At 40.2% G+C, this 25750-nt stretch overlaps 3 protein-coding genes across 8 annotated transcripts; 1 reads left to right on the plus strand and 2 right to left on the minus strand.

Annotated features, from left to right (window-relative positions):
- Positions 1–1583: 1583 nt before the first annotated feature.
- HNRNPH1 (heterogeneous nuclear ribonucleoprotein H1) lies at positions 1584–17387 on the minus strand. 6 transcript variants are annotated; one of them, XM_054978405.1, is made up of 14 exons: positions 17298–17387; positions 17028–17160; positions 8540–8668; positions 7633–7788; positions 7324–7467; positions 5969–6107; positions 4925–5103; positions 4760–4831; positions 4569–4702; positions 4298–4433; positions 4027–4110; positions 3865–3915; positions 2890–2982; positions 1584–2327 (listed from the first exon to the last, which is right to left on the minus strand). In XM_054978405.1, the coding sequence occupies exons 2-14, from the start codon at positions 17074–17076 to the stop codon at positions 2209–2211; spliced, it is 1485 nt and encodes a 494-aa protein (XP_054834380.1). In that variant the 5' UTR covers positions 17077–17160; positions 17298–17387; the 3' UTR covers positions 1584–2208. The 6 variants fall into 6 exon arrangements, with proteins under 6 accessions (XP_054834380.1, XP_054834381.1, XP_054834379.1 ...); XM_054978406.1 differs by having other exon boundaries at positions 4569–4681; positions 8540–8674; XM_054978404.1 differs by having other exon boundaries at positions 8540–8674.
- LOC129329020 (deoxycytidine kinase 2-like) lies at positions 10108–15594 on the plus strand. Its single transcript, XM_054978410.1, has 7 exons — positions 10108–10210; positions 10911–11026; positions 11349–11542; positions 12114–12261; positions 12949–13064; positions 14630–14729; positions 15248–15594. Exons 1-7 carry the CDS (start codon positions 10111–10113, stop codon positions 15269–15271), a joined length of 798 nt encoding a protein of 265 aa, XP_054834385.1. The 5' UTR covers positions 10108–10110; the 3' UTR covers positions 15272–15594.
- Positions 17388–20323: 2936 nt separating the features above from the next.
- Positions 20324–20803, minus strand: CBY3 (chibby family member 3). The gene has a single exon (XM_054976360.1). The coding sequence runs from the start codon at positions 20801–20803 to the stop codon at positions 20324–20326; it is 480 nt and encodes a 159-aa protein (XP_054832335.1).
- Between the last annotated feature and the right edge of the window lie 4947 nt (positions 20804–25750).

Raw genomic sequence — 25750 nt, forward strand, 5'->3', positions numbered from 1 at the left:
AGATGGGAGTGCTTGCTAGGCGATGTCTTGCATATTTTTGGGTTGGTCCTCTTAGAAAGTATTGCTTGGCTTTTGCATTTCACTTCTGACCAATGCTATCTGCAACCTGGTAAGTCAATTCATCTTTATTTTATCCTCTCGTAGCTTTACTTTCTAGGAGCCCCTCTCATCCCTTTAACTGTGTTTTTGACCCTGGGTGAGACATTAACATCCCTGACCCTCATTTTTAAAGACCTAGTTCAAGAATCCAACCTTGTTCTATATGGGCCCACTTGAAGGATAGCCAGTGCTACCGCAAAATGCCTTCCAGGGGAGAAATCGGCAAGTCATGAAATGGAAGCCAGATACATAACCCTGGCAAAAAAACACTGCAACAAGCATTCCCTTCACCTAACGGCCGAACATTTCCGAGAACTGGGGCCCATTGCAGTTTCATTCATGCCTGATGCAGGAGAGCATTAATTGGCAAGTCAGCAGCATTCTACAAGTCATTTGAATTTCCTGGGGTGGTGAGATCTCACCTCAAAGGAAACTGAAGTGTTAATGAAGCAATGTTACCTTCCCTTCCTAGAGATGGGGACGAGAAAAGAAAGCCCACTTTGACACAGCAGCAGAGTGAGTGGGAAAGCAGCTGCAAGTGGTCTTAAGGCAGACAAAGAGTAGGCAGCAGAAAGTGGAAGATAAAGCATGAGTAGGTGGGAGATACACACCAGGTAGCAATCAAATGGTGCCAAGTTCCCAAAATGGAGTATCAAGGAAAACTACCTTCTGTCTCCTACCACCCCTGTCTCCCTCCCCGAAAAGCTTCGCCTGACACAGCCTCTAAAGTGGGGCCCAGCAATGTGCATTCCACTGCCTAATCATTGCACTACACTTCACACCTATCACAGTAGATGGTGGGAAGGCACAGAAGCAACCAGGCACCAGGAAACCCATCCAGGAGCACCACAGCAGGAATCACTGGCCTGTTTCGTTGTTTTTTTTCCCCAACAAAGACTTTACATAATTGTCTTCCTACTGAGACATACAGAGTAGGCAGATTATTAGTGGTAAACACTAATATCAAAAAAAGACTTGAGCCTGGACTAAAATTGAAGACTGACAAAGCTTTAAGAGAACATCAGCATCCACCCTGAAATGGGGTTTTCACCAGTGTAAGCTTGCCTTATACGAAGGCCAGTCCTACAACTGCCATATAATTGTTTTTAGCTAAAGCTAGTTGTGTCTATCCCAGGCTAACTCTCTTCTCCACGCTTAAGCATGTCTAACTGAAATGATGGCATGTTCTTCCCACTTAACCCTTTCTCCATCATATGACATTTTACATAATTAAGCTCTTCAGGGCAAGGAAATTTACAGAGTATGAGCAGAGTAGTGCCATCATGGCAGATCTTTTTCTTTTGGGCCTTATATAATGAAACAAGCTTGGCTTCATTTCTTTCACTGCAATGTGTGCTCCCTACCACTTATACAGCCAAGAAATGAAGCACAACTTTAACCAAGGCTGCAAGTGTAGGTTCAAATGAATTCGCCTTCCTCCAGGTTAAGAGTTTATCACAAATATCCACTCGAAATCAAGAGAATTTCCAGTTTTAAAAAGGATGTTTTATTTTAACAAGTTTCACTTAGCGCAATACACCTAAAAGTAAATCACAATAACAATGAAAGATTAAACCAAGGCCTCAGATTTCATACGAACACCAAGACCAAAATCCTAAAGGTAGTTGTATTGCGTCTCATTTCCCCATTAACTTAAAAAGCTTAAACGTGCCTTACAAGGTATTAAAAGAAAAACTAGAACTAACATGCCAAATGTTCACTTTTGAGTTGCCAACACTGCTCCTATATCTTGTTTGTACAAAAAGCATGTTCCTGAACATGCACTGAAAACAGTCTGGTGTTATATGGTATAAGAGCAACACTTAACATAATTGAAACAGCTTTAACCTAAATACGCTTACTGCTCAAATACACTCCTACAACAAAAACTGGAAAAAAATTTGAAAATTGTTTAACAGGAAATTCTTTACTTGACTGTTACACTCTCTAGATGAATGTTTCAGTAGATTCAAAAATACTGAACCTGAATGTTTTAAAATGATCCTGATTCACTTACAAGTAAAGCATAAATCACAAGCTTGTATTGCAAAACTGCTAAACTTAGTTTTTTGTTTTTTAAAAAAAGTTGTCAAAAAGTCGGATGACTGTTTACATTCCCCAGCCACCACTCATGTTCGACATGTTAGACATTCCAGCCATGCCATTCACTCCCATGGATGCCCGATTGCCACTACTGTAGTAGCTGCTGTTCATTGCACTCTGGTTACCTACAACAGATAACATAGATTAGACAATTTAATCCAAGAATGCTCATTAACAGCCAGAGGAACATACTCTCCTCCCTTCCTCCTACCAAATTATTCATCTGTCACTTTGCATACTCCTGTACTATTAAGACAAACTTCCATTTAATTTTAAATTCTAAAAAGCCAACTGCAAAGCAGCTTCCCAGACTTTAAGCTTGTGCAAAGGAGGTCCTAAAACACCTTCATGTCCTCCCCTCTCTATTGCAGAGTGGTACACATAGCACTTCTAACACCACGAGATGACAGATGAGCTAGTTTCATAGATACTGACCCAGAAGTCCTCATACTGCACCACTGAACAATCTCATTTCAGACAAAAATCTGTTTTATCAGTGGCTACAAGGAAACCCTTTCCTTGCTCCTCTGGATTTTTGATTTCCTAATTCTTAAAAAGCAGCTAAAAAGAAAATACTTGAGACAATTTCAGTATATTTGATGTTAGTCTGCCAAAGAAATCAATCCTTACATAAGATATACTAGCCAACTCTTACACACGCCATCTAAGACTAATAAATCGTCTTACCATATCCGCTCATGCTGCTTTGACCACCATAGCCTCCTCCATAACCCCCACTCAACTGTTGGTTAGCTGGACCACCGTAACTGGATTGGCTTCCTTTCAAGTTAAGGACAGGTATGTTAAAACCTTGATAAAGAATCTATAGAAAACATGCTACCTAAAAAACAGCCAAATTCTGCTCTTGTTTTTCACTGTTACCTGGCCTCTAATTTGAAAGATTCTTCCTATTTATTCCTTTCATTGCTAACAGAAGAATTTGCAGACAACTATTCTTCTAATAACTAAGTTATATATGAACAGTTCCAAGCATAAATGAGGAACTTTGTTTTCTCTCTTCATGCCATTTTTATTCCTTGCAGCAAGAATGCATTTCAGATGCAGTATGTATTGGTGCTTTCTTAGCTTTCATATATGTCTGCGTCTTACTTAAACTGTATTAAGCAGAATGCCAACTTGTGGCCAGAGAACTTCCATTTCAATGCCTAGTAATTCTATTCTACAGATTTCATGCAGAAGAATTCTCCATATTTCTAAGACAGCTAATGTGTTGAGAACAAAACCAAATTTTGCAGCTGTGCTTTTTAAACTTAATCTCTCATTCTATATGTGCTATAAAGGAAGTACGCATCCCAAGCTACAGATAAAACAAGCCACCACTTTTCGTAATGCAGTATTTTGAAAACCAGGAAGCCAGGCTTCAGGAGAATTCTTCAGGTTTAACCAAGTTTTAGGGCAGTTGCTCAAACAATCAAATTAAAGAGAAAGCACTGTGCTAACTATTACCAATAAAATTCCACCCTTCCCAAACTAAAATAAAGCCTTGACTAAAACAAGGCTATAGAATACCATGACTATTGACAGCAACTATCAACCACCCTCTCTCAGCTTCCTGTAATCGCTGTAAGTGGTTTCATATCAGCATTCAAATAAATATTTTAAAAGCCTAAATGGTGGAATATCTAAAAAAGGTTTATATACCTGCCAGTGTGTTAGTGTTCCAGTCTTGAACGACACCTTCTGTTTCCTTGACTGTGATTGAAAAATATTTGTTATAGTCACTCTGATAAACAGCTATATAAGATTATCCAGTTTTTAAAAATTTTTGGCAATTACCATGAAATGAACTGCTTGTACACATACCCATTGCTCCCATCATCTGACTACCATATGCACCACCACTTCCTCCAGCTGTAGAATTCAAGAAGAGTTCGACATATCTATGTTCTGAGGAAACAAACAGATAACAAGTTGACTCATAAGTACCCACATGCCTTAATGAACAAACAAGTCTCCTCATCACTGAAAAGTATTTACTGAGGTAAACAACACCTACAAGTATATTCAGTGGAATCCTACCCTAAAGAAACAGAGGCAACACACCATACAGAAGAGAAAATACAGCTTAACTTACGCATATTTGCTTTGTCTTTGGACATTGCAGCCACAGCATCCTCATGAGTAGCAAACTCAACATCTGCCTCCCCTGTTACTCGACCATCAGGACCAATCTCAATGTGGACTCTTACAGGATTCAGAGGCGAGAAGAACTAGACAAAGAATGTCGAATAGAAGCAATTATTAATCTACTTGAAAATGTTCACATGCTGTTACCCAAAAAGAACTGGACAGCATAAGGATAATGTATACTTCAAAAGTACAATCTAGCAAAATAGCCTACTCACATTGTAAATGTCATTCTCCGTAGCTCTGTATGGTAATCCTCTCATGTGTACACAGTGACCAGTTGTGCTTTGGAAAGTGGAGGATCCATCGCCATACCTGTGATCTGACATTCCTGTGGAGAGAAGAGTCCATTCTAAATCTTGTGTATGTAGAAAAAGCCGCCTCATTTGCCCTAATCACGAATCCTTACCTCTTCCAAATCTATCAGATCCAAAGCCATAGCCATCATTATACCCATTGTAGTCATCATAGCCACCATAGCCTGCAACCCAGAATTTAAAATAAACATTCAAGCAGATCATCAATAGTATATTCATTACAGAGAAGTTGTATTTCAAAAGCCAGGCATACGTACCTCCACCATAAGCTCCACGTCTCATTCTTTCAAATCCACTTCCTCGGCCAAGGCTGTTATAGCCCCTTCCCACACCTGGCCGGTCATAAGGACCTGGCCTCTGCATGGCCATTAATTTGCGGGGAGGATCATAATGAGTGCGGACTTCTGCTCTGCTGCTCTTGAAGATTTCAATGTACCTAGAAAATTTACATACAAAAGTAGCTAAGTTTTCCTCGTCTTGTACACCAATTTATACAAAGCAATACATTTTAAACCATAGCCTTGGAAATGGCAATTTTAAGCCAGAATTGTTTTTACAATCATAGATCTTAAATCCAAGGCTAATAATTCAGTTATAGAAGGTTTGTAAGCTCAGATATCCCAGCCTTAAGGGTTAGGGAGAGCAAACTGGTTTGGTCTTTGGAACAATCAGAATGCACCCTGGAGGGAAATGTCCACTCAACAGAACCCATGTTTTGCTCATAGGGCAATATGATGAGAAAGGGTTAAAAAGCTGGCCTCCACCAGAATTTTAACCCTTATGCACACTCCAAAGCATTGTGTGCTCACTAACCCATTCTATGCTTTTGCATGGCAGGTTAGCATAGAAAAACAGTGCATGCTTTAATTACGTCACAAAATAAAAACCTTTGTGACATTTTGGAAATTGTTTGTGAAAAATTACAAGAAAATGTTACATCAACGTATTGAACATGTATAGAAATTACATTTTCTTATGGTAATAAGATGCTACGTGTTCTTTAGAACTATAGGCATAATTGGTGCTATTAGAAAAATTTAAAGCCATAGTCTCTCAACTTAATTCTGAAAATTAAACATATTTAATAAGCTTTGAAGTTATCTACAAGGAAATAGCAGAACTAGAATTTCTCAGCTAGTCTGCATGTGTGTGAAAGAAAAATTAACATTTACAATTGAAATTGGAGGTGTTAGCAGGTTTTATTACATATTGTGAAGTGAGCACTTGAAAAGAGAGAATATGGATTTAATTACAGTTTACCATAAGAAGAGCGACATATCCAACCAACCATCCATCCCCACCTGTGCCCTATTCTTTCCTTGTGTTTCTTTAGAGCCTTTTCAGCTATTTCCTGTGAAGCAAACTGCACGAAGGCCTCCCCCGTACTCCTCCCCTGGAAGTCCACCGGCAATGTTATCCCATTTGGCACGATTTCCAACCCTTCAACCCAAGGACAAATAACCCCAGTAGGGGGGTAATATTAACATCACAAGCCCAATCATAATTTTCTTATAGCTTTAAAATACACCAGATGTTATACTTTAATTTCAGAATCAGAATACCATTCTATTAACAGTAACAAAAAAACATAAACTTATCACATACTATTTGACATTCTTAACTCATCCTGCTTGCGAAAAGAATACATTTCTGCAAACTTAAATCAATATTTTCTCTAATGCAGGTTGTGTTAAGAAAACATTTAAAATAAACTATACTTTTACTATAAATATTAATTCTCTGCAATCAATTAAAATTCCTTTAATACAATAAGATCAATTATAAAATCGTAACAAGCATCTATTTAAATGTACTTAAGACACTACATGCAATATTCAGAATAACAAAATTAATGATTTGCATCATCGTATTTATTTCAAGCAATTATATATGCACACAATAAAGTAGTATCTGTGAAGCAGAAAAACTTGTTTTCAATGAAAAAAATCTAAACTTGTGCAAGCTGATCTCATCACCACAATTTAACAAACACATTCCAAGTTTATTAGACCTATTGTAACACATTCTGGAGATTTTGGTGTACGGTTTACATCTACATTTAGGCTCATCCTCGTTTCTCATAAGACTAACATTTCAATGCCAAGTCAATTATTATTATACAAGCAACTTTAACACATGACAAATTGTAGAACTATTCAATATGATCAAACACAAAAAGGTCTCTTCTGTATCTTGACTGCAAAAGTTGTTTGTAACACAAGTGGCTCTGCCACTTGTTTATTTTACAGTATTTCATCCCACAGTTTTCCACCAAGCTAAGCAGTGTTATCACAATTACTCAACCATATTCTAGACACTCGTAAAATTTTTAAGTTACACATTCTAAATGCTTATGTGAACAGCCTGGATTTCTTAAAGTGCCTTTCCTGCAATCTATCTGTATTTATTTAACTTATTATCCAAACACAAAGTTTGCAACATTAAAACCAACTTAGTTGATACCTAAAATTTTGAAAGCAGTTCCCAAATCATAAAATAAGTCAGGCTTTGGTTTAACTAAGCTATACATGAGCCTGGTATAAAATTTGCAGTTGAGGCTTGGTTTTATTATTAACATAACTAGGCACTGGTTCAGCACCTCTAAAATTCTAAACTTCACCAATGCAGCTATAGCTTTTACTTATACCCCACATACCTGAGAAGAACTGAACAATTTCTTCCTTGCTACAACCAAATGGAAGTCCTCTAAGACGTACAAAACCATCATTAGCAGTATCAGGGCTGTTAGGACCAGTATGCTTCAGAACCCAATCCATTTCAACGTTGTTTGACTTGAAGACTGGAAGAGGCACTCAGAATTAATGAATTTTGGAATTTGGCATAAAAGGTCAAAGCACAACAATCATTTGGAGAACAGATTCACATTACATTCACAAAAAAGTCATGCATCTAAACTCCACCCAAATCAAAAGCTAGTCGGTTACTATGTCAATTCAATCCAAACCTTCAACATATCTGTGTCCCATGGTTTCTCTGTCTTTTTTCAGAGCCAGCTTCACATCTTCCTCAGTTTCCAGTTCTACAAATGCTTCTCCACTTGGTCTTCCTTCCCTTGTGTAGATAAAACGGACCCCTGAAGATCCATTTAGTATTTTGCATTCTAAGAGAGAGCAGACAACAATTTTAACCCACAGACCACGGTTGGAAGTGAATCCCAAGTTCAGTAAGGCCAAGTTTGCAATCTTAGTTAGATATATTTAAAACTTATTGGAAGAAAGTACCTTTCTCTGAAGTAAGAAGAGCCTAGCTCGAATATGAAAAACAGAGATAAAAGCATATATGAATAATACAGAGCAACACCAAATTAAACAGGTCCTGCCATGAAATTATCTTAAGATGGATGCAACAGGAAAGATGAGAAAAAGGAGACAAAAAATAAATCCAAAACACATAATCGTTTAAGAATCCAACTTTCTCACCATTGTTTACTGTGCTTCACATTTTATTTACTATTTTAAAAATTACATTTATTGAAACTAGCTATTTTAATGCGGTCATCTTGACACTTAAATTTGCACCTCCAAAAACTATGTCTTTTTTAAATTGTTGATGTAACCCACCTGGAACCATGGGGAAAGGCAGGAAATAAAGTGTTTAATAAACAAAATTCATACTTTAAACTGCAACAGTTAAGTAGCTTCCCTTCTTACCGCAAGGAAGTTTGCACTTTAGTACCACCCCATTAGAGGGCAACAGACTGAAGTGAATCCATCCTGTAACCTAAAAAGGAAACACGATGGAGGGGACGATGGAGGTGTACTTTAAAGTCCCGAGGAAGTATACCAAGAATGCAATGTGGCCCTTCGAGGGGGGGGGGGGGGGCGAAAAGAGCCATGAGACACAGTACTTACCCGAAAAAAATCTCTGCACCTCATCCGCTGAGCAGGACCAGGGCAACCCGCGCACTTTCACGACATACCCCTCTCCGCCTTCGGTGTTCAGCATCATACTGGAAGTGAGCGTGGTCTCAGTTTCGCCTTCTGTTGCTACGGGGCAGACAAAGAAGTCGCCACACTGAGCGGGCAGATCGGCAACCCACCACACCCTGCACCCGCAAACTTTTCGCTTGACCCTTCCCCCCTTTTCTGCCACGCACACACAAATCATCTCTCTCCCACGTACACATCGGCAACTGAAATCCTCGTCCAGCGCAGCGCAGGCAGTTTTACGGGTTTCTTCACCTCTATCCTAGACGGCCGATCGGCAGCGAAGGCTAGGAAATGGCGCCGAGCGCTTGTTTGCGCTTCCGCTCGGCCGAGCTCTGGCGCCGCCTCCGCCTCACAAAGAATAGGCCGCCGCCGCCGCTGGCAGCTTAAAAAAGAGTGGAGTGGGGCAGATGAGGAGGCTCCAGAAAAGCAAGCGGAGTCCAACGGCCGCTAAACAGAGAGAGAACACCCACCGCCGCGCCCCCCCCCTCACCTGCTTCTAAAGTCTGGCGCGGCGTGGCCGAGAATAACGCATAAGGGGCATGCGCACACCCAACCCACACCGCGCACGCGTCTTACCGCGCTCGCCCCTCCCCCCACTCCATCAAGCGCTAGAAACGCATGCTCTCTACTAACCTCCTCCTCACGCGAATCTAAGCCTAGGACTCTTATGCGCCTACAATGGAAGTAATTCGCATGGAACTAAAAAGAAGAGCGAGTCATAATCCATGAAATCGTGCAGCACGATTCTTCTTCCTCTCTCGCTTTGTTCTGGAATCCTCGCTACTTTCGACTTGAACGCCCCCCCCGTGTCGTGCGCATGCGTCCAAGAACAAAGCTTTAGTTCCCCGTTAGTGCTTTTTATTCGTACTCACTCAGCTTTCAAGGCAATTTGCAACTTTGAGTGTATAATTAGGACTGGCTCATATTATACGTTATGCTTTTAACACGCAAAGCAGCATTTTCGGACAAGTTTGATTGGTATTGGACAGCTAGATTATCACGAAAATTAAGATCCAGTGCTTTCTAACGCGTTTGGATCGTTTCCTGAATAGATTCAAGACTCTAGAAATAGCACGGGTCAGCATAAATTTCCATAACCCCGAAAGCCAATGGCACTAAACCCTTAAGAACGTCTTGCTCCCATCAAGGATTAAGCCGCAACTGGTTTCCCTACAGCTCCCTTCCAAATTAGCAGCCCGCACCTACGCAGTTAAAGAGAAATTTAAGCCCGCTAGTTTCATAAGACAACACCCAACCGCGCAGTGTCCGCAGGCATTCACCCGACGGGGGAAACTGCTGCTCCGGCAACGTAAAACTCTCTTTCCGAAACAAACCCGGGTCCCTCCGCGTTCCCCGACAAGCCGCGCCCGATTCTGAAGAAGGAGGGGCCCCGCGAGAGGGGATTGGCCTGCCGGAAGCGGGAGTCTTGAGTGGAAGCGAAAAGCGCGGGAGCAGCTTGCTTCGGTTTTTTGAGAAGCGCGAAAGAGCTTGCCATGCATCCTCCAGCTAAGCGCCTCTGCCCCAGCCCAGCCAATTCCCTGGACCGGAGCTTCCAGAAGCGCCTCATGAAAGTTTCAATTGAAGGGAATATTGGTAAGTGCTCATCTGGTCCTCCGCCTATGTATACTAGCTCATATTCTGGTACTTTTTCAAGCTACTTTCTTAGGGTTCTTCAAGGGATAGGAGCTAAAAAAAAAATTGGTTTAAGGGTGACTACAGCTATAAAACCTACGCTTGTGTCCTTGCCTTGAAGAATTAATGCTATCCTCTAGTTTCCCCCAAGAAGTAGCACAGCCTCCCGCTGCAAATAAAAAACTGGCGCCAAATTTCAGGGAGATATTTGTGTGTGGCCAGAATCTTACTCGCATGCACTCCAGTAAAGATAATTGTGGGGATTTTTTTCTAGTTTTCTTACAACGAATGCCCCAAATTATTAAGTACGCAGGACTACACTTTCAAAGGGATGGAACTTCTCATATTGTAGCAGTCAACATTCACTAGTTTAGATCTTCAATGCCTAGAGTTCCATTTTCTTTCATTCCTATGCTATTTAGTATTGGATCCTCTGGAAATTAAAACTCACATCACAGAGATGACAAAACACTATTCCAAATCAGGAGTTGAGAAAGACGTATTAACGTTAACTAGGATGCACTTTAAAATGCACAGAAGCGTTTTAGTAACTTGCAGAACCCAATTTATTTTGCAAGATGGCAGTGTACAAGAGAGCATAGTACTCTATACTATATATTTCTTAATGTTTTATTACAATGTCCACTGATTTCTTCCATAGCTGCAGGGAAATCTACATTTGTCCATATGCTAGAGAAATATAATGATGAATGGGAAATAATTCCTGAACCAATAGCTAAGTGGTGCAATATTCAGACATCTGAGAACCAGTATGAAGTAAGTATACTAGCTTCTGTTCTGGGGTGATAAGTGGACATAACTGATTGGTGCTTCTTTTGATGCTTAAAAGAATACTCTTAAAATATCCTGCTGTTAGAACAGCAGCCAAATAAACTAGAGAAAAGTATACTGGGCTTAAACTGACTCAAGTATGTCATACTTCATACAGACTAATAAAACTTTAAAAACTAAGTATTCTGATTCAGAATATTTTATATAAATAACACATACTGAATAGCAATTTTACTTCCTAAAACAAGAGAATGTCAATAGACAAAACAACTATCAAGTCACTTTACAATTCCATTTCTATTATCAGGAGCTTTCAACATCTCAAAAGAATGGAGGAAACCTGCTTCAGATGTTGTACAGCAAGCCTACAAGGTGGGCTTCCACCTTCCAAACATATGCTTGTTTGAGTAGAGTTAAAGCACAATTAAAACCCATCTCTGCCAAACTACATGAAGCAGACCATCCTGTGCAGTTTTTTGAAAGATCAGTCTACAGTGATAGGTAAGAGCATTCATTTTTTTCCTACACAGACTAATAATGGAGTGGATTAAGAAGCATCTTTCTAAAATGCTATGGAACAAACCTACCAAGAATGCATTAGAAATAGTCATAATCTTAAATTTTTAGAATTTTATGTTCTAGAATGTTCTAGTTATGTTCAAGAATTCAGCATGTAAAAAAGGAACTTAAATGAGAAAGCACCCATAAATGAGCTGAAACGGACCAAAATTAAATTTTCTGGAGTTCTCAAAAGTGAATTCAGTGGATTAATATTATATTTAGATGTTGGATACAATTGTTTCTTCATATTCTAATATGGGTACCCTGCTTCAAATTCTCGTTTTCAATTATGACCCAATAGTCAACAGTTTCAGTAGGATTTCTGACTTGATAGACAGAAGTGGAGTTCAGAAAAGGATTTTAATTTAATGCGGGGGGGGGGGGTTGCAGAAATGTACCTTAAGACTCAACTGGATCTTGCTTCCAAGTATGATTTGTATTGCAACCCTAGCCGATTAGCACTCTCAAATTCAATTCATGTAATAAAACTGTTCTATTGTCTTTTTTATAGGTATGTTTTTGCCTCTAACTTATTTGAATCGGGAGACATCAATGAAACAGAGTGGGCAATTTATAAGGACTGGCATACATGGCTTCTGAAACAGTTTGAATCAGCCATAGAGTTAGATGGTATTATCTATCTCCGGACAAGCCCCCAGGTATGCTTTCTCAGTCCAATTTATTTAACCAAGCCCTTTGTACAGACCACACTTTAGACTCACCTCCTCAGCCCAGGTACTTCTGAAGGTTAAGGATGTCTTAACAGTTACGATTACCAATGCATGAAGAACTCACTGTGAGGTGGCACACACAACTGCAGTACTTTGGCTTAACTTTAAAAGCTAGTTTAGGTTCACCACATGTGTCTCTATCCTACTTAGACCAACTGTAGACTCAGGAATGAATCTAAATCTAGACCTCCAGACCATTCTGATGTCAGATTACCTCTAGAGATTCCACATTGTAGTCAGTACCCGCTGTTGCTAAGAGACATACAGCGGAAGGAGACTCGGGTGCTTCAACAGACTCATACTTGTAGGGGATATTTACTTTAAATAAGAATCATGAAAAACAAGCCATTTCAGTGCAAGGTTTGATCTTAATTATTTTTCCACATCAACTGTAAAAGCTACATTTCTCAAGTGTATGGGTGCAGGGAAAATGACTGCCATGTGAACAGGACCAGGGAAACTACCCCCTCCCCCAAAGTTTTGCTGTGTATTGATCCTGGGGCAAATAACTTATGTGGGTAAAGGCCTCCGTTCTTGCAAATTATCTTGCATTTTGAGAATGGATGTTGAAGAATTTTATTTCTGCTAGAGTATTTCTAAATTTTAAAAACCTAGAAATGCATGGAACGGCTGCAGTATAGAGGCAGAGAAGAAGAACAAGGAATTAAACTGCAGTATCTGGAGAGTCTTCACTACAAACATGAATCCTGGCTTCAAGAAAGGACAATGAAGTAAGCAGTTATAGTGAAATAACTGGTTCCTCGTCTGGCGCTTTTGTTTGCTATGCTAGAAAAATCTGAAATCAGAGCTTCTAGGAGATTACTCTGGTTTATATAAAATTCACAAATGCTCTATTATCACCATTTTGTGGGTTTAGTTTTGATCACATTACTGCCATATTTTCTAAAGTGGTGCATCTATAGATTTATACCTGAATAGTGAGAGAGTGTTGTCTTCTAGCACAGTGACTACTATCTTAGATGTTTCTACCTGCCTACAGACCCATTCTACTCTGCATCTGTTAGCCTACTCTGCAGAGGTAGAAAAATGTGATAAACAACAGTTCTAAGATGTGAGTAGACGTAAAACAGGTTTCCTATTGACTTAAACAGGGTGGAGAGAACACAAGTGGAAACAAGTTTAGTTCTACTTCCAGAGAGCTCAAAGTAGCCTACCTTGTTCTCCCCTCCATCTTACATTCAAAACCACCCTGTCAGGAAGGTTAGGCCAGTGTGTGCAACTATCCTAAGGCTACCAACTAAACTTAAGGGAGAATTTGAATTCAAGTCTCTGTGTTGGTGTGACTTAAGCAAATTCGTAATGCAAGTAAACTTTCAAGTAAATACAATATATTAGGATGTTCAACTGAATCCCTGCTTAGGGCAGCATATTTCATTAATAAGCTGTTCATTTGTGACAGCAGGACCACTGTGGGTAACTGTTGGACGACCCTGATTCAAATCCCAGCTTGACCATGGAAGCTTACTAGTGGGTCACAGGCTAGTCATGGTTTCAGTTTAAACTACCACACTGGGTTGTTGTAAGGATATAATGGAGAGAACTGTGCTGTAAATTGCTTTGGGTCCCCAGCAGAGAGAAAAGCACTATATAAATATCTAAATTGCTACTGTAAAAATAAGGTAGAACAGGGTCCCCCAATCTCACTGAGCCTGTAGGCACTGATGTAAGGCAGAACATTTTCAACAAAAAGTTTTCCAAAACAAAATTTTTTGGTGCTATCTTTTCCAGAAACACAAGTCTTGTCTGTAGTTGTCAGGGAGTTAAGAATTGCAAATCAATCATGTTACAGGGGCTAAATGTGGGATATGGGACATTTTTAAAAACTCAGCACTTGTACATGGCCCAGGATTGTACATGGTGTGTTTCCCTTTTGCTAACATAAAATATTTAAATATGAAAACAGTTCAAAAAGTTTTCTGATGAAAAAATTCCAAAAAACCCCACATCACTGCCTGTGATCACTTTTGGAATTGAGACTGGGGACTAGACATGATCACAAAATGGCTGCTATGGAATAATAAACCAATCACAATGTCAAGAGGTTGCAAGCCAAGCATCCTTCTACAGCAGAGGCAGCAATTTATGAATTGGCACTCTCAGCAACCACAACAGAGATGCCTCCTGGATTCTTCTGAAGCACTAACTGCCCCACTGAGTTGAAAGAAGGCCAGGAGTGGCTGTTTGCTTTGGGCACAAAGCAAATGAATACCCATATTGGAGTACTGAAGGGCTGTACAGATTATAACATTTATTTACAGTATAAACTACTTTGCAGGGTGGATTTTGACAATCTTAGAGACATACCCATTTTGGTTTTGGATATTAATGAAGATTTCAAAAATGATGAAATAAAACAGCAGAATTTATTGGATAAAGTAAGTATTACAGTGTCTCTTCCATCCTTCCCTTATTGAGATTTCTGAAAAGCTAACTTGAGTTTGCTTGCCTCTTACATATAACCAGAACTGAATTCATGTATTTAGAAAATTAGCACACCAATAGTGCAATCCTAAACACAGTTAAATAGATTAGAAAAATGCAACTGTTTACTATTGCACTGAAAGCAGCCAAAGAATTCTGTGCACTTCTAACTTGGAAAGTTATTAGCTCTTTTATTAGCTCTTTCCACGACTAAAAGAACGCTGTCATATACACTGGCAATTCTCAATCATATATGAACATAGCATGAATAATGCTATCATACTATGTACTAAAAGTTGGACTATGTAACCCAGAAGGCCTTTTCCAGATTTAGTTCAAGAGGTCTTACGGAGCCTGTCTGCTTGTCAGATTGAAGTTAGTTTTCAGTTTTGTTTTCTGTGGAACTGAAATATGACTATTAGGATTCTGAATAGACATTCCTTAATACCTTGTCCACATCTTATTTTCACAGGTCAAGGCTTTTCTGACTGCTTAGGAACGAAGATGCTTCCATTTTATAAACTATCTGGAATGGGAATATAATACGTGCATGGCAAATCTTTCTTAATGCTATTTTTCTTCTATCTGAATTTGTAAGACCATGATGTGTCTGAGAATTAAGGAGCTTTTATACAAGAGCAAAGAGACACTGACTGTGCCAGAGGCACTCTTTATGATTGGAGTTCTTCTCAAGTGAGTGTGGTAACTCACTTTTAGGAGAAAACCTTGTGAAAATAAATTTATTACATTACCTAAATAGGAATGCATCACCTTAACAGGTTAATTGTGATCAGCTGTGTGTACTTGGTATACTTTAAATATTCAGCTATAATAAACATTTTGTAAATTTACTCCTGTAGCTACATCACTTATATAAGAAATGGTTTCACAAGTAGACTAAAGTCACTACATTCATAAGCACTGTTTTTGTTGCCAAACTACAATTGCCAGATTCAGGTATTAAGTATGCCAATGTAAACCACGTGCTTGAAAGTGAAAACTTAAAGCATGACCAACCCCAAAGCATTAGAAGTGATTAAAAGTATGTTATACACCACTGAATCTAATAGCATAACATTTAGAGGATGCACATCCAACAGATTCATGGGAAAAGAACACGGACAGCTTAAAGATTTTTTTAAGCTTTAGAATTACAGAGCAAAATTAAACTGTTCAAAGTGCATCCTTTAATTACAGCCTGATTCCAGGTACACTTAGGTAGAACCAAGTTCCACCAAGTTGATAAGGATTCAAGCATACATAGGATTTCAAGTCTAAGGTTTTTAAGAGGGACGAAATAATCATAGGTCAAAAGAACCAATGACTTCTCGCTCCAAAAATTCCTCTGGTTTTTTTAAATAAAGGCGATTTTCCCCACCACCACTCGCAAATTACTGGGCCTAGTTTGCTGAGGGGTGTGAAACCGATAAGTGTTAAGACTGAGTACTGTGTTTGAAGACAGCTTCGCTCGACGAAAACTAGACGCGCTTTCTAAAAGCCGGGCCTTGTAAAGAGACGTGCCACAGTCATCGCTCGAATCACAAAATGAGAAAGTACAGCAAGCTTATTACAAGAATTTGGCACCAACGCTACCCTTTCCATGTTTGGGACAGCACCGCGAAAGGCTTTGTGCAAATTTGGGGGGGGGGGGCTCCGCCGGTCTCCAACCAGCCGCTAGGCTCACCATCGGTCACGTGTCCCGCTCCCCTCCATTTCAGAGACTTCCACTTTCGCCTAAGCCCAAATAAATAGGTCTCTTCCCCGCCCCATGCTCAAGAGCGGCCCGTTCTCCGAAAGGCTCCTTTGCCGTCTCTGGCGAGCCACGAGCGGGCTAACGAGGGCATTTCCCTTCCCCGCGGCCTAGGCCGGGCCACTGCTCCCCGCTAGGCCTCGGAATGGCCGCCACAAGCCCAGCGCGCAGGATTGGGCAACACCCACCACAATGGCGGACGCAAGACGTGGTGAAAGAAAGGGCCGAGGGAAGGGGCGGCGCTGGTATCACGCTCCCCACCGCCGGCGAGAGAGATCGAGCGGGGCAGGGGGCGAATTCAGATCTTTCCCTCCCCCAGAGAGAGACAGCCGGCTAAGGGGAGACTTACGTAGCCCGACTCGAGCGACGGGTGGAGGCGGCGGAACGAAGGCCCCTCCCCCGACCTGCGCCAGCGCTCCGAAAGCCGCAGCAACGGCCCCAACGGTCGCTAGGCCGCAGATTCCTTCCTCCTCTCCGCCGCCAATCGGCAAAGCCCACTCACCGAGGCCGGGGATCTCGGGGCCGGTCTCCTCAGTGTGACAGGGATCCATTGCCTCTGCTCTCCTAGCGGGCTTTTAAAGACTCCCTTCCTCTCCTTCGTCGCGCGGCGGCGAATCAGTCAATCAAGCGGGAGGCTAAACGAGAAAAGAGCGCGGGCCAATTAGCGCAGCGCCTCCCGGCCCGGATCCAAGGCTTGCGTTGGCGCCGTGGCCGCCCCCCCCCCCGGAAATAAAGTGCGCCCCCTCCCCCGCACCTTTCGTTGCCCCCTTACCAAAGGTTCCTTGCTTGAGCTCTCCGCCTCTATAAATAACTCCTTCCCCACTTGTAGGCTTGTGACATCAGATTAAGTAACCCCTCCCCGTCCTCGGCCAGTGGAATCAGCCAATCGCCTCGTTACAAAGTCACAGAGGAGGCCGCAGCCCCGCCGCGTACGCCCGCCCGCCGCTCCCCCTCCCCTTTAAAGTACCAGGATGGTTCTATTTTGAAGATAGAATCCGGGAAAATGGAGCTGGGAGAAAAGGGCCCAGTATTTATGACCAGTACAGCTGCCATCCTCCACCTTTCTCCTGGGAAGTAAATCCTATTCGAGTTGCCTCATTGCAGAAACTTAAATTCTCATCAGAAGACAGAACACCCTCCTCTCCCAAAGAGGATAAGATGCTAGAAAGGCTTGAAAGACTTGCCAGATTAAAGGCAAAAAATGAAGTAACTTGACAATGCCTGATGAATCCAGATGGTTACCCTGCAGACAGCACTAAGTTTGCATTATTACCCTTATTAGCATGTGATATCACTGGTGGATAGTTCTCGCCCCCTGGGCCCCATACTATTTTGTAAACCTTAAAAAATGAATGCTTTGGGGTGAAGTGCAGTATTCAAGTATACCGTGTTTATGGCAATCACCGGTAAGGCTTCCCTCCCTCGGCCTAGATGTACGCATGAAGAATGCTTCGTTCTCTTTTTAACTTTCTGCTTTTAGTCATTTGTATAGATCAAGATGGGTAGCCGTGTTTGTCTGTCTGTAGCAGTAGAAAAGAGCAAGAGTCCAGTAGCACCTATAAGACTTAACAAAATTTGTGGTAGGGTATGAACTTTTGTGAGCCACGCTCACTTCATTAGATACCCTCAATCATTTGTATAATTTACCTGATCGATGTTTCTATACTTATTTCAAGCTACCTGTGGATTGCATGTTTGAATTCTCCCTCGTTTTAAAAAATCCATGCTTACGTAGAAGGATTCATTCTAGCCTTCTCCCTGACATGTTGTTTTCCTGCTTTCCAGGAAATTTTCACATGGGGGTAGTCATTCAAATCTGACTCTCACCTTGCATCTAGAAATGGTACAATCCAGGAAAATCTTTCTGCTGGGTTCTGCTGAAAGTAGAAACTTGGCAAAAGAACCAGCGAATGCAGCAGATCACAAACTTTAGCAACCTAGAGACCCCCATAGTAGGATAATTCTGGCTAAAGTCCTTAAATTTAGCCTTGTTGACTCGGTTTAGAGAACAAAGAAACAATATTTATGTTTAAATTAGCATTTATCAGTTGTCTTTTTAAAAGGATGCTTAGATATTCTGGTGCATAATATACATCAATAGCCATGTAGTGCAATTGTGTATGGAATTGTGGGCTAATTCATATAGCACCATTATCTCTCAGGAGAAAAGTGTGGCATGCTAAAAACCCAGGGGGGGGGGGAATCATTTTACACTATATAATTTGCTATCCTAATGAGAATAATTCCAGACAGAATATCTACCTAAACATTTTTGGGTCAGAGACAATACTTTATAAATAAGGAATATTTTATTTTAAATTATTAATAAAGTAATAATTATTGATAATAAATTAATGTTCCTGTTGTTGACCTTGGTTTCTATATTTGTAGTATCTTTAGTTTTAAATGTTTGCAGATTAACCTACTCACAATCATCAGTGTAAAAAGGCCTTAGAGAAGATACTTGTTTCTTTACTGATATTTTATAACATCTTCACATGCCCCTTATTTTAAAAGACTGTCTCTAATTTTGGAACGTCACAGCTCTTAAAAAAAACATTTGATGTTTTCCCAAAAATATTCTTTCTCTGTAGATTCCCATAGGACTACAGGTCAATAATTCTTATAATAAAATTTTACTTTGCAATAACATAACGGTTGCAGAAAACAAGAAAAATAATGGATTCAAAGAACAGGTCTAAAATGAATGCTTCATTATCTGTACCTTTTGCTTCTTTGTATCCCCAAATGGAAAGTAAATCTGGGATAAATTATATGTAAGGGAAGGGGAGAGTTTTAATTCTTTGTGAGATTTTGGATGTTGATTCAGAGTTAAGTTTTCTATATCCAAACATTTTGTTTGTGGGAAGTTTTAATTAAGCATTAATCAGCTTAACGTCAAGAACAGTAGATACAAATTATTTTAACTGTAATCAAATTAAACACACACTTTGTGTGAAAGAATGAGCATGAACATTTACTGAGCACTGAGACATATTTTAGTAGCAAGAACAGGTTAGAGACAGACATAGAGAAAACTTCTACGACCATCCCTAATTACATGCAGATGATCCAATAATAACTATTGCTTATCTGAAGTGGAGAAGAAACAGAAGCCACTACTTAGGGCAGTGTTAGCCAAAGATAAGAAGCAAAGCATTTTCTTCTAAGTTAGCACATTTCCGACAAAATGTTGCATAATCTCAAAAAGTAAGCGCAAGCAGAAGCAACGGTCACAAAAAATTGGGTGGGAGAGCTTTGTGTAAATTGTAGGTTGAGGTGTAGATTTCTGTTTTTCAATTAAATCTTAGGTGGGTTTATATATTTCTGAGAGCTCCTCCTGCAGCCTCCCTCTACTCTCCTAAGCCAGTTCATTAGCTATCTCTGTTTGCTTGTAACATACCATAGTCAGAAACCACAAGGCATTGTTGCACAATTCATAATCACAGACCCCATCCCCAGTGCTACCATGGTTAATAGCATCAAAAGCTGCTGAGAGGCCCAGAAAAATAAGAGAGTCACACTCTTGTCTGTCTCAAGAAGGTTGTTAACTAGGGCAGTTATTCAATCAAGTAATCTATAAATCAAGGCAATTATTAGATTAACCCTCTTACTTTCAATTGGGGGAGGGGGTCACCAGATGAAAATGTAAAGATAACGTACCCTGTATGAAATGGAGTGGATAACAAACAAACACTAAACCACTGTAAATCTTCAGGGTTTATTGTGAGTTTGGACACAAGAAGACAAATTACTTCAGAAACGCAGAACTCTCAGATCTTATGTCCCAAGTATTTATTAAGACCGAAGCATCAGCACCTTATTTGTCTTTTTTATCTTAGGGTGCCATGGAGTTGTGTCCAGCTTTTTCTCTACTGTATGCAGTCGGGCTGTGGTCTCTGTCAACATGTCCATCAGCAGCTCAAGCTGTAGCTTCAAGTAATTATTCTCTTCCAACAGGGCTTTGTTTTCTTTCTTCAGTCCCTTGTAAGAGGATTCCTTGTTAGAAGGAAGTAAGTGCAGTAAGGGCATTTGCTGGGGAACACTATCGCTCTGCCACTCACCATCATGGAAGACAAACTTTGCTTTGCTCAGTTGAGTACATGGAAGGCTATAATCCATTCCCAATTCCGCTTGCCTTGTCTTATAGTCCAAGAGGTAGAAAGTAGATAAAGAGGTTGCTTGGCGAAGTGGTGGCCTTCTGGGGTAAAATCTGCGAGAGAAATGATCAGCCCAGTAATCACGCACTTCTTGAAGTATGTGAGTAATGGTTTCCATGGGGAACTAGTGATGGAGGATGCCAATAAGAAACCTGCAGGAGAAAGTTATGGAACAAAAAGCTGATATGTGCAGTATCACAGAGAAGAATGATGATACATGGTGTGACAAAGGAATCATTCAGTCACTTAATCAAGACAATTGTATTGAACAACATAAGCAGCTATCGTTCTTTTCCCTTGTCACAGTGATTTGGTGCTGGCCATCATGTAGGAAATATGCAATTATTTTAGAATAAATAGAAGTCATGTTGTTATGGAAACTATGCTCTAAATTAGAAATAAGGGCAGCCGATAACTCCAGTTCTTCAGCAACTGCATGAAGAGATAATACATTCCTTGAAACTATGCCTATTCAATTTTGAACACATTACTTGAATAACCACATCAGGCTGTGGGATCTGCCTCCCCTCCCCTCAAAAAAGCATTAGATTACTAAACTACTGCCTGTCCCTACCATGTTCATGAGGTATATAAACTTGAATTAATTTTATACTTAACTGTCCTGATGTTGTGCATCACCGATTTCCCTCAAGTCCTGAAATTGTAGGCGCTGCTTGGTCCAAAGCAAAATCCAAAAACAAAATTTCTCTGGAACTCTTCATTAGATTGGACTTGTTATATAGTGTATTAACTCAAACTCATCTCCAGTACTGATATTATGTCTACATTTTCCCTCTGCTGTCAGAGCGGTATTTCTTTCTATTTCTGTCTTGTGTTAGAAATACATTTAAATAACAACTGGCTTTTATATTTGTAATTGCAAACTGCCATTATTCTCACCTTCTCAGACAGCCAAAGATGCAACTTAATACCAGCTCCAGTGCAATTAGTCTGACCTACTGACCAGTCAACACAGGGTGTAGTTCATAGCCTGAAACATCTTTTTGTACTCCACTCCCTATTTTGTTGTTTAACACCTAGTCTGCTGAAGAGCTCTGAAGAATTTGAAAGCTTGCACACCGATTTGTGTTATTTTGGTTGGTCTTAATTAAAGGCATTGCATGGTTTTTGTTTAGGGACCAATATGTCATTCTCTAGTGGATGTGGAAGAGTAGGCACCCCTCCTACCCAATGTGGGCCACAAGTGTTGCTGTGGGTTGCACAAATGTGTCCTAGCCAAGATTAAGCGAATAGTGGGAGAGGTTCTGGTCTGACTACAATGAAGAGGATTACATTTTAGCTGCATAAACTCACAGTTGAACAAGGATACATTGTTTCTGTTCAGGTATCTACAATCTAATTTGTGGCCTCTGGCCACATTCCCACACTTGTGAAGAGGGCTTTCTAGCAAAGTTTATACAGGCAGATGACCCACCAGCCATAAAACATTTTCTTCCAGTTCTCTACATATTCTGCTCACCAAACAGCACTTTGTAGTATCCACCTGGCAATGCCCTTGCTTCAGCCAAAACCAGAGATATCCACCGGTTTGGCTTAGGAGCTGAACTACTTGCCATTTCTGAGTTCACAACCCCTTAAAATTATGCCTGTCGTCATGTTGTCACATGTCATTATCATGTGATTTGCAATGACTCACAATTACTTTCCCTGACTTGGCCAACCAAATTTTTGGGTGCAATGAAATTTAAATGGGCATATATGAAAGCTAGCATGGTGTAATGGGTAGAGTGACTAGGAACTGGGCGACCCAGATTCAGTTCCCTGCTCTGCCATCCATGGAAGCTTGCTGGGTGATCTCTGGATTGTCATAAATTCTCATCTTAACCTACCTAACAGGGTTTCTGTGAGAAAAAATGATGGAAAGGAGAATGTTGTAAGCCGCTTTGGGGTACCATTGAGGAGAACAGTAAGGTATAAATAAAGTAAATATTATTTTTAAATTATTATGATTGTTAGCAGACAGTTCAGTGTTTATCTTGATTAGAGGTAACTTAATTTGCTATTCACAGGCCATTTGTATTGTGTGTAAAGTATATATCCTCAATATCTCTGATACATACAGCGGCCTGTGGATTAATTTACGCATTTGCCATTTTACAAGTTAGAAAATTCAGATATGATTTGGTCAAAACAAACCAATGAATCAACAGTAAATTGGAATTTGAAACAATCCAGTTAGATAGCCACTAGATCACATTGTTTTAAATACATAGAAAAAACTGATGGTACAGTTCAGCCAAAATTTCCCTCTTTGAAATTCTACTGTTTTAAAAGAAAATTTTCAATCGTGACTAGATTTCAAAATGAAATTAAAGGTTCTTAAAAGTGATTAATTTGCTTGTATCTTGCCCAATATCTTGCACATATGTACTTATTTCCTTGTCCATCTATTTAACGTTTTGGGAATGAAGTAATATGGAAATGTCAGGACTGAAATTGCAAAATGTTGCCTAAATAAAAATAGAGACCACAATGTTACTGGAAGATGTTCAAATTATTGTAAATATTCATAAATAGATATAGACAAGTTATAGTGAGAACATTATTGTATCCACCCTCAGCTAATACCAGATGCACAGAGAATGTTAACAAGAGGTTGCAGTGATCTCTCATCACAGCAGATCTCAGCACAGCATACAAAGTAGAGGAGAATGTCTGAAATATATAAAAAGATGTTGTCAGTCATACTGGGAAAACTGCAAAAGTTTTCTGAATAACTTGAAATTTTGTCCTAATGAAAGGTATTATGTAGATTATATTATGGGATTTTGAAATATATAGAACCTAAATTAGGCAGGATTATGCTTATTTTAATGTCTTCAAACTCTTTTCTGGATGCTTTAATAACTTTATTTTTAAAACCTCTATCAAATTTAATGGGCTTAGATTGGAATAACTCTGCATAGGATTGGGCTGCAAATGTCCTGATCAAGAGTTCCAAGCCTAGAGGGGAATACCATCAAATGAAATGACTGAGCAGGTGTACCATGGCTCCCTACTTGTAGACTCTCACCGGTTCAGGGATTTAGCAAAGCTGCACAGACCAAACACTGATTTCACCCACTGCCACAGTGGTTATTATTACAGCGCAATCCTAGACAGAAGAGCAAGGTTTGGGTCTAACAGTATCTTAAACACCAACTAGATTTGGACCTGCTAGTGAACCTGAATCTTGCTCTTCTACTATACACCAACACGACTACCCATCTGAAACTATTCTAGACAAAGTTACTCCAGCCTAAATCCATTGATTTCAGTGGGTTTAGGCTGGCATAATTGCACTGTTAGTCCATGTGGGTCCTGTGAACCTGGGAATCAACTTTCCTGGGGTTGGAATGGACTGCTGGCAGGAGAGGGAAAAGGGAAAGTTCCACAGTCCTGACCTTGAGCACACAGATTGCTGGCTCCAACACCTTACCTGTAGGTGGCCTGGTTTTGTCACTTTTGTGATTTGGCATGGGGACCTGCCACCTTACTATTGAATATAGTAACACAGTTGCCCTGCTAAATAAGCTTCTGCCTTTGATAAGTCCTATGACACAGTACATGAGCTTTTCATGAATGACCATCCGGTGTTCACTAACTTCAGAAGAAGTACATTGCTTTATTAGCATTGCTTTATTATAATGTAGGTAATTTTTTCCCTCGTCTGGCTACAATCAATTCAACCTGTGGCAGTATAGCATATGGGCTAGACTGTGGGACTAGGATCTGGGAGAACCAAATTCGAATCCCCACTCTACCATGGAATTATGCTGGGTGACCTTGGGCCAGTTCCACACACTCAGCCTAATCTACCTCACAGGGATATTAAATGGAGAGGAGGAGGACGACAGAGGGTAATCTGGATTCACACTGGGGAGAAAGGTGAAATATAAACAAAGTAACAAATAAATAATATGACTCAAAATACTTTAACATAATTTAAGGTGACATCACAATTGATGTAGATTGCTGGCCCATCTTCATTAGAAGAAAAAACTCTAAGACTGAATTCATGCAGGCCACTTACTGTGTTTTACAGCCTTTATCTTGATACCAGTACCAAAGTATGATGATCAGGTTTCTGGTATGGAAAACAGAGTAGCCCATTTTAAATGTATTCCTACCAGGCTCTGATTGATGGCTGTGTAGGACATGTTGATGTCAAGAGCAGATTGGAACATTAGAAAAGTTCTGGAGCAAGCAGTTCCAAATTACTCTATAGGTGAGCCTACACCTACTGTTTTCACTGCCACTGCCTCGGTCCAAGGCTGAGTGAACCTTGCAGTACTGCTGGCTCTTGCAGGGGCTGCTTGGCTTTGCTTGTCAGTGCCCCTCCAGAGTAGCAGCCCATTAGGAATATTCCCAAAGGGTTCAAGCACCAGTCTGCCCCTGGTTGAGTAACAGCTGCATTTCAACCTTCCTGTGCTTTACAATACATGAGATTTTTGCCTAAATATATGCAATAAAGAGGCAAACAAGATGGAATGCTTTGAGTTCATTATTGGAGATCCCAGTGGGGTTATGTGGCAGGGAAAAGATTGGGACCGGAACTACAATGCAAGGCTGCGTTTAAGCCTTTGCTCTTCTGTTTTGCTGTTTTCATGAGCTGAATTACTGCCTAGAACTGCATTGTTGGAGCAATGTGCAAGTATCTAAATGAGATGCTGTTTTACAATGTCACTTTCTGCAGATATTAGAAGAACTCCCTGTCACATGCACAGATGCATGCATGGCGAAGAGATTTCTTCCCCCTTTTGTTATTTACTTTTGTTCTATCTTTGATGCTTATACTGTGCCAAAATCATGTATAGAGACTTTATAGAGTCTTTAATGGAACTGCTCCCAAGATGCTTTCCTTTATAACTAAAATGTGCTTATTAGGAAATGCATGGAATAATGCAGAGGCCTGACTTTGTAAGGTACAAATAATGCAAAGATTCCGTTTTGTGAGATGAAAACCTAAGTGAATCTTGGCTGATCATTGCGTCTTGTCTATAGTGGACATGCTGGAGCTCAGTAATGCCTTTGATATCCTTTCAGCTTGCTTTGTTTTGTTACC

This window comes from Eublepharis macularius, chromosome 4 (genome assembly GCF_028583425.1).
Source record: "Eublepharis macularius isolate TG4126 chromosome 4, MPM_Emac_v1.0, whole genome shotgun sequence".
Taxonomy (NCBI): Eukaryota; Metazoa; Chordata; class Lepidosauria; order Squamata; family Eublepharidae; genus Eublepharis; species Eublepharis macularius.

Bases quoted from the DNA above. Each gene is read 5' to 3' on its own strand.
- LOC129329020 (XM_054978410.1), top strand. From the start codon at position 10,111: ATGCATCCTCCAGCTAAGCGCCTCTGCCCCAGCCCAGCCAATTCCCTG. The intron at 11,543-12,113 runs GTAAGAGCATTC...TCTTTTTTATAG, and splicing joins AGATCAGTCTACAGTGATAG to GTATGTTTTTGCCTCTAACT. The intron at 14,730-15,247 runs GTAAGTATTACA...TTATTTTCACAG, and splicing joins AGCAGAATTTATTGGATAAA to GTCAAGGCTTTTCTGACTGC.
- HNRNPH1 (XM_054978404.1), bottom strand. From the start codon at position 17,076: ATGGATCCCTGTCACACTGAGGAGACCGGCCCCGAGATCCCCGGCCTC. The intron at 7,468-7,632 runs GTTTGGATTGAA...TGCCTCTTCCAG, and splicing joins GGGACACAGATATGTTGAAG to TCTTCAAGTCAAACAACGTT. The intron at 4,703-4,759 runs GTAAGGATTCGT...CACAAGATTTAG, and splicing joins ATCTGATAGATTTGGAAGAG to AATGGACTCTTCTCTCCACA.
- CBY3 (XM_054976360.1), bottom strand. From the start codon at position 20,803: ATGGAAACCATTACTCACATACTTCAAGAAGTGCGTGATTACTGGGCT.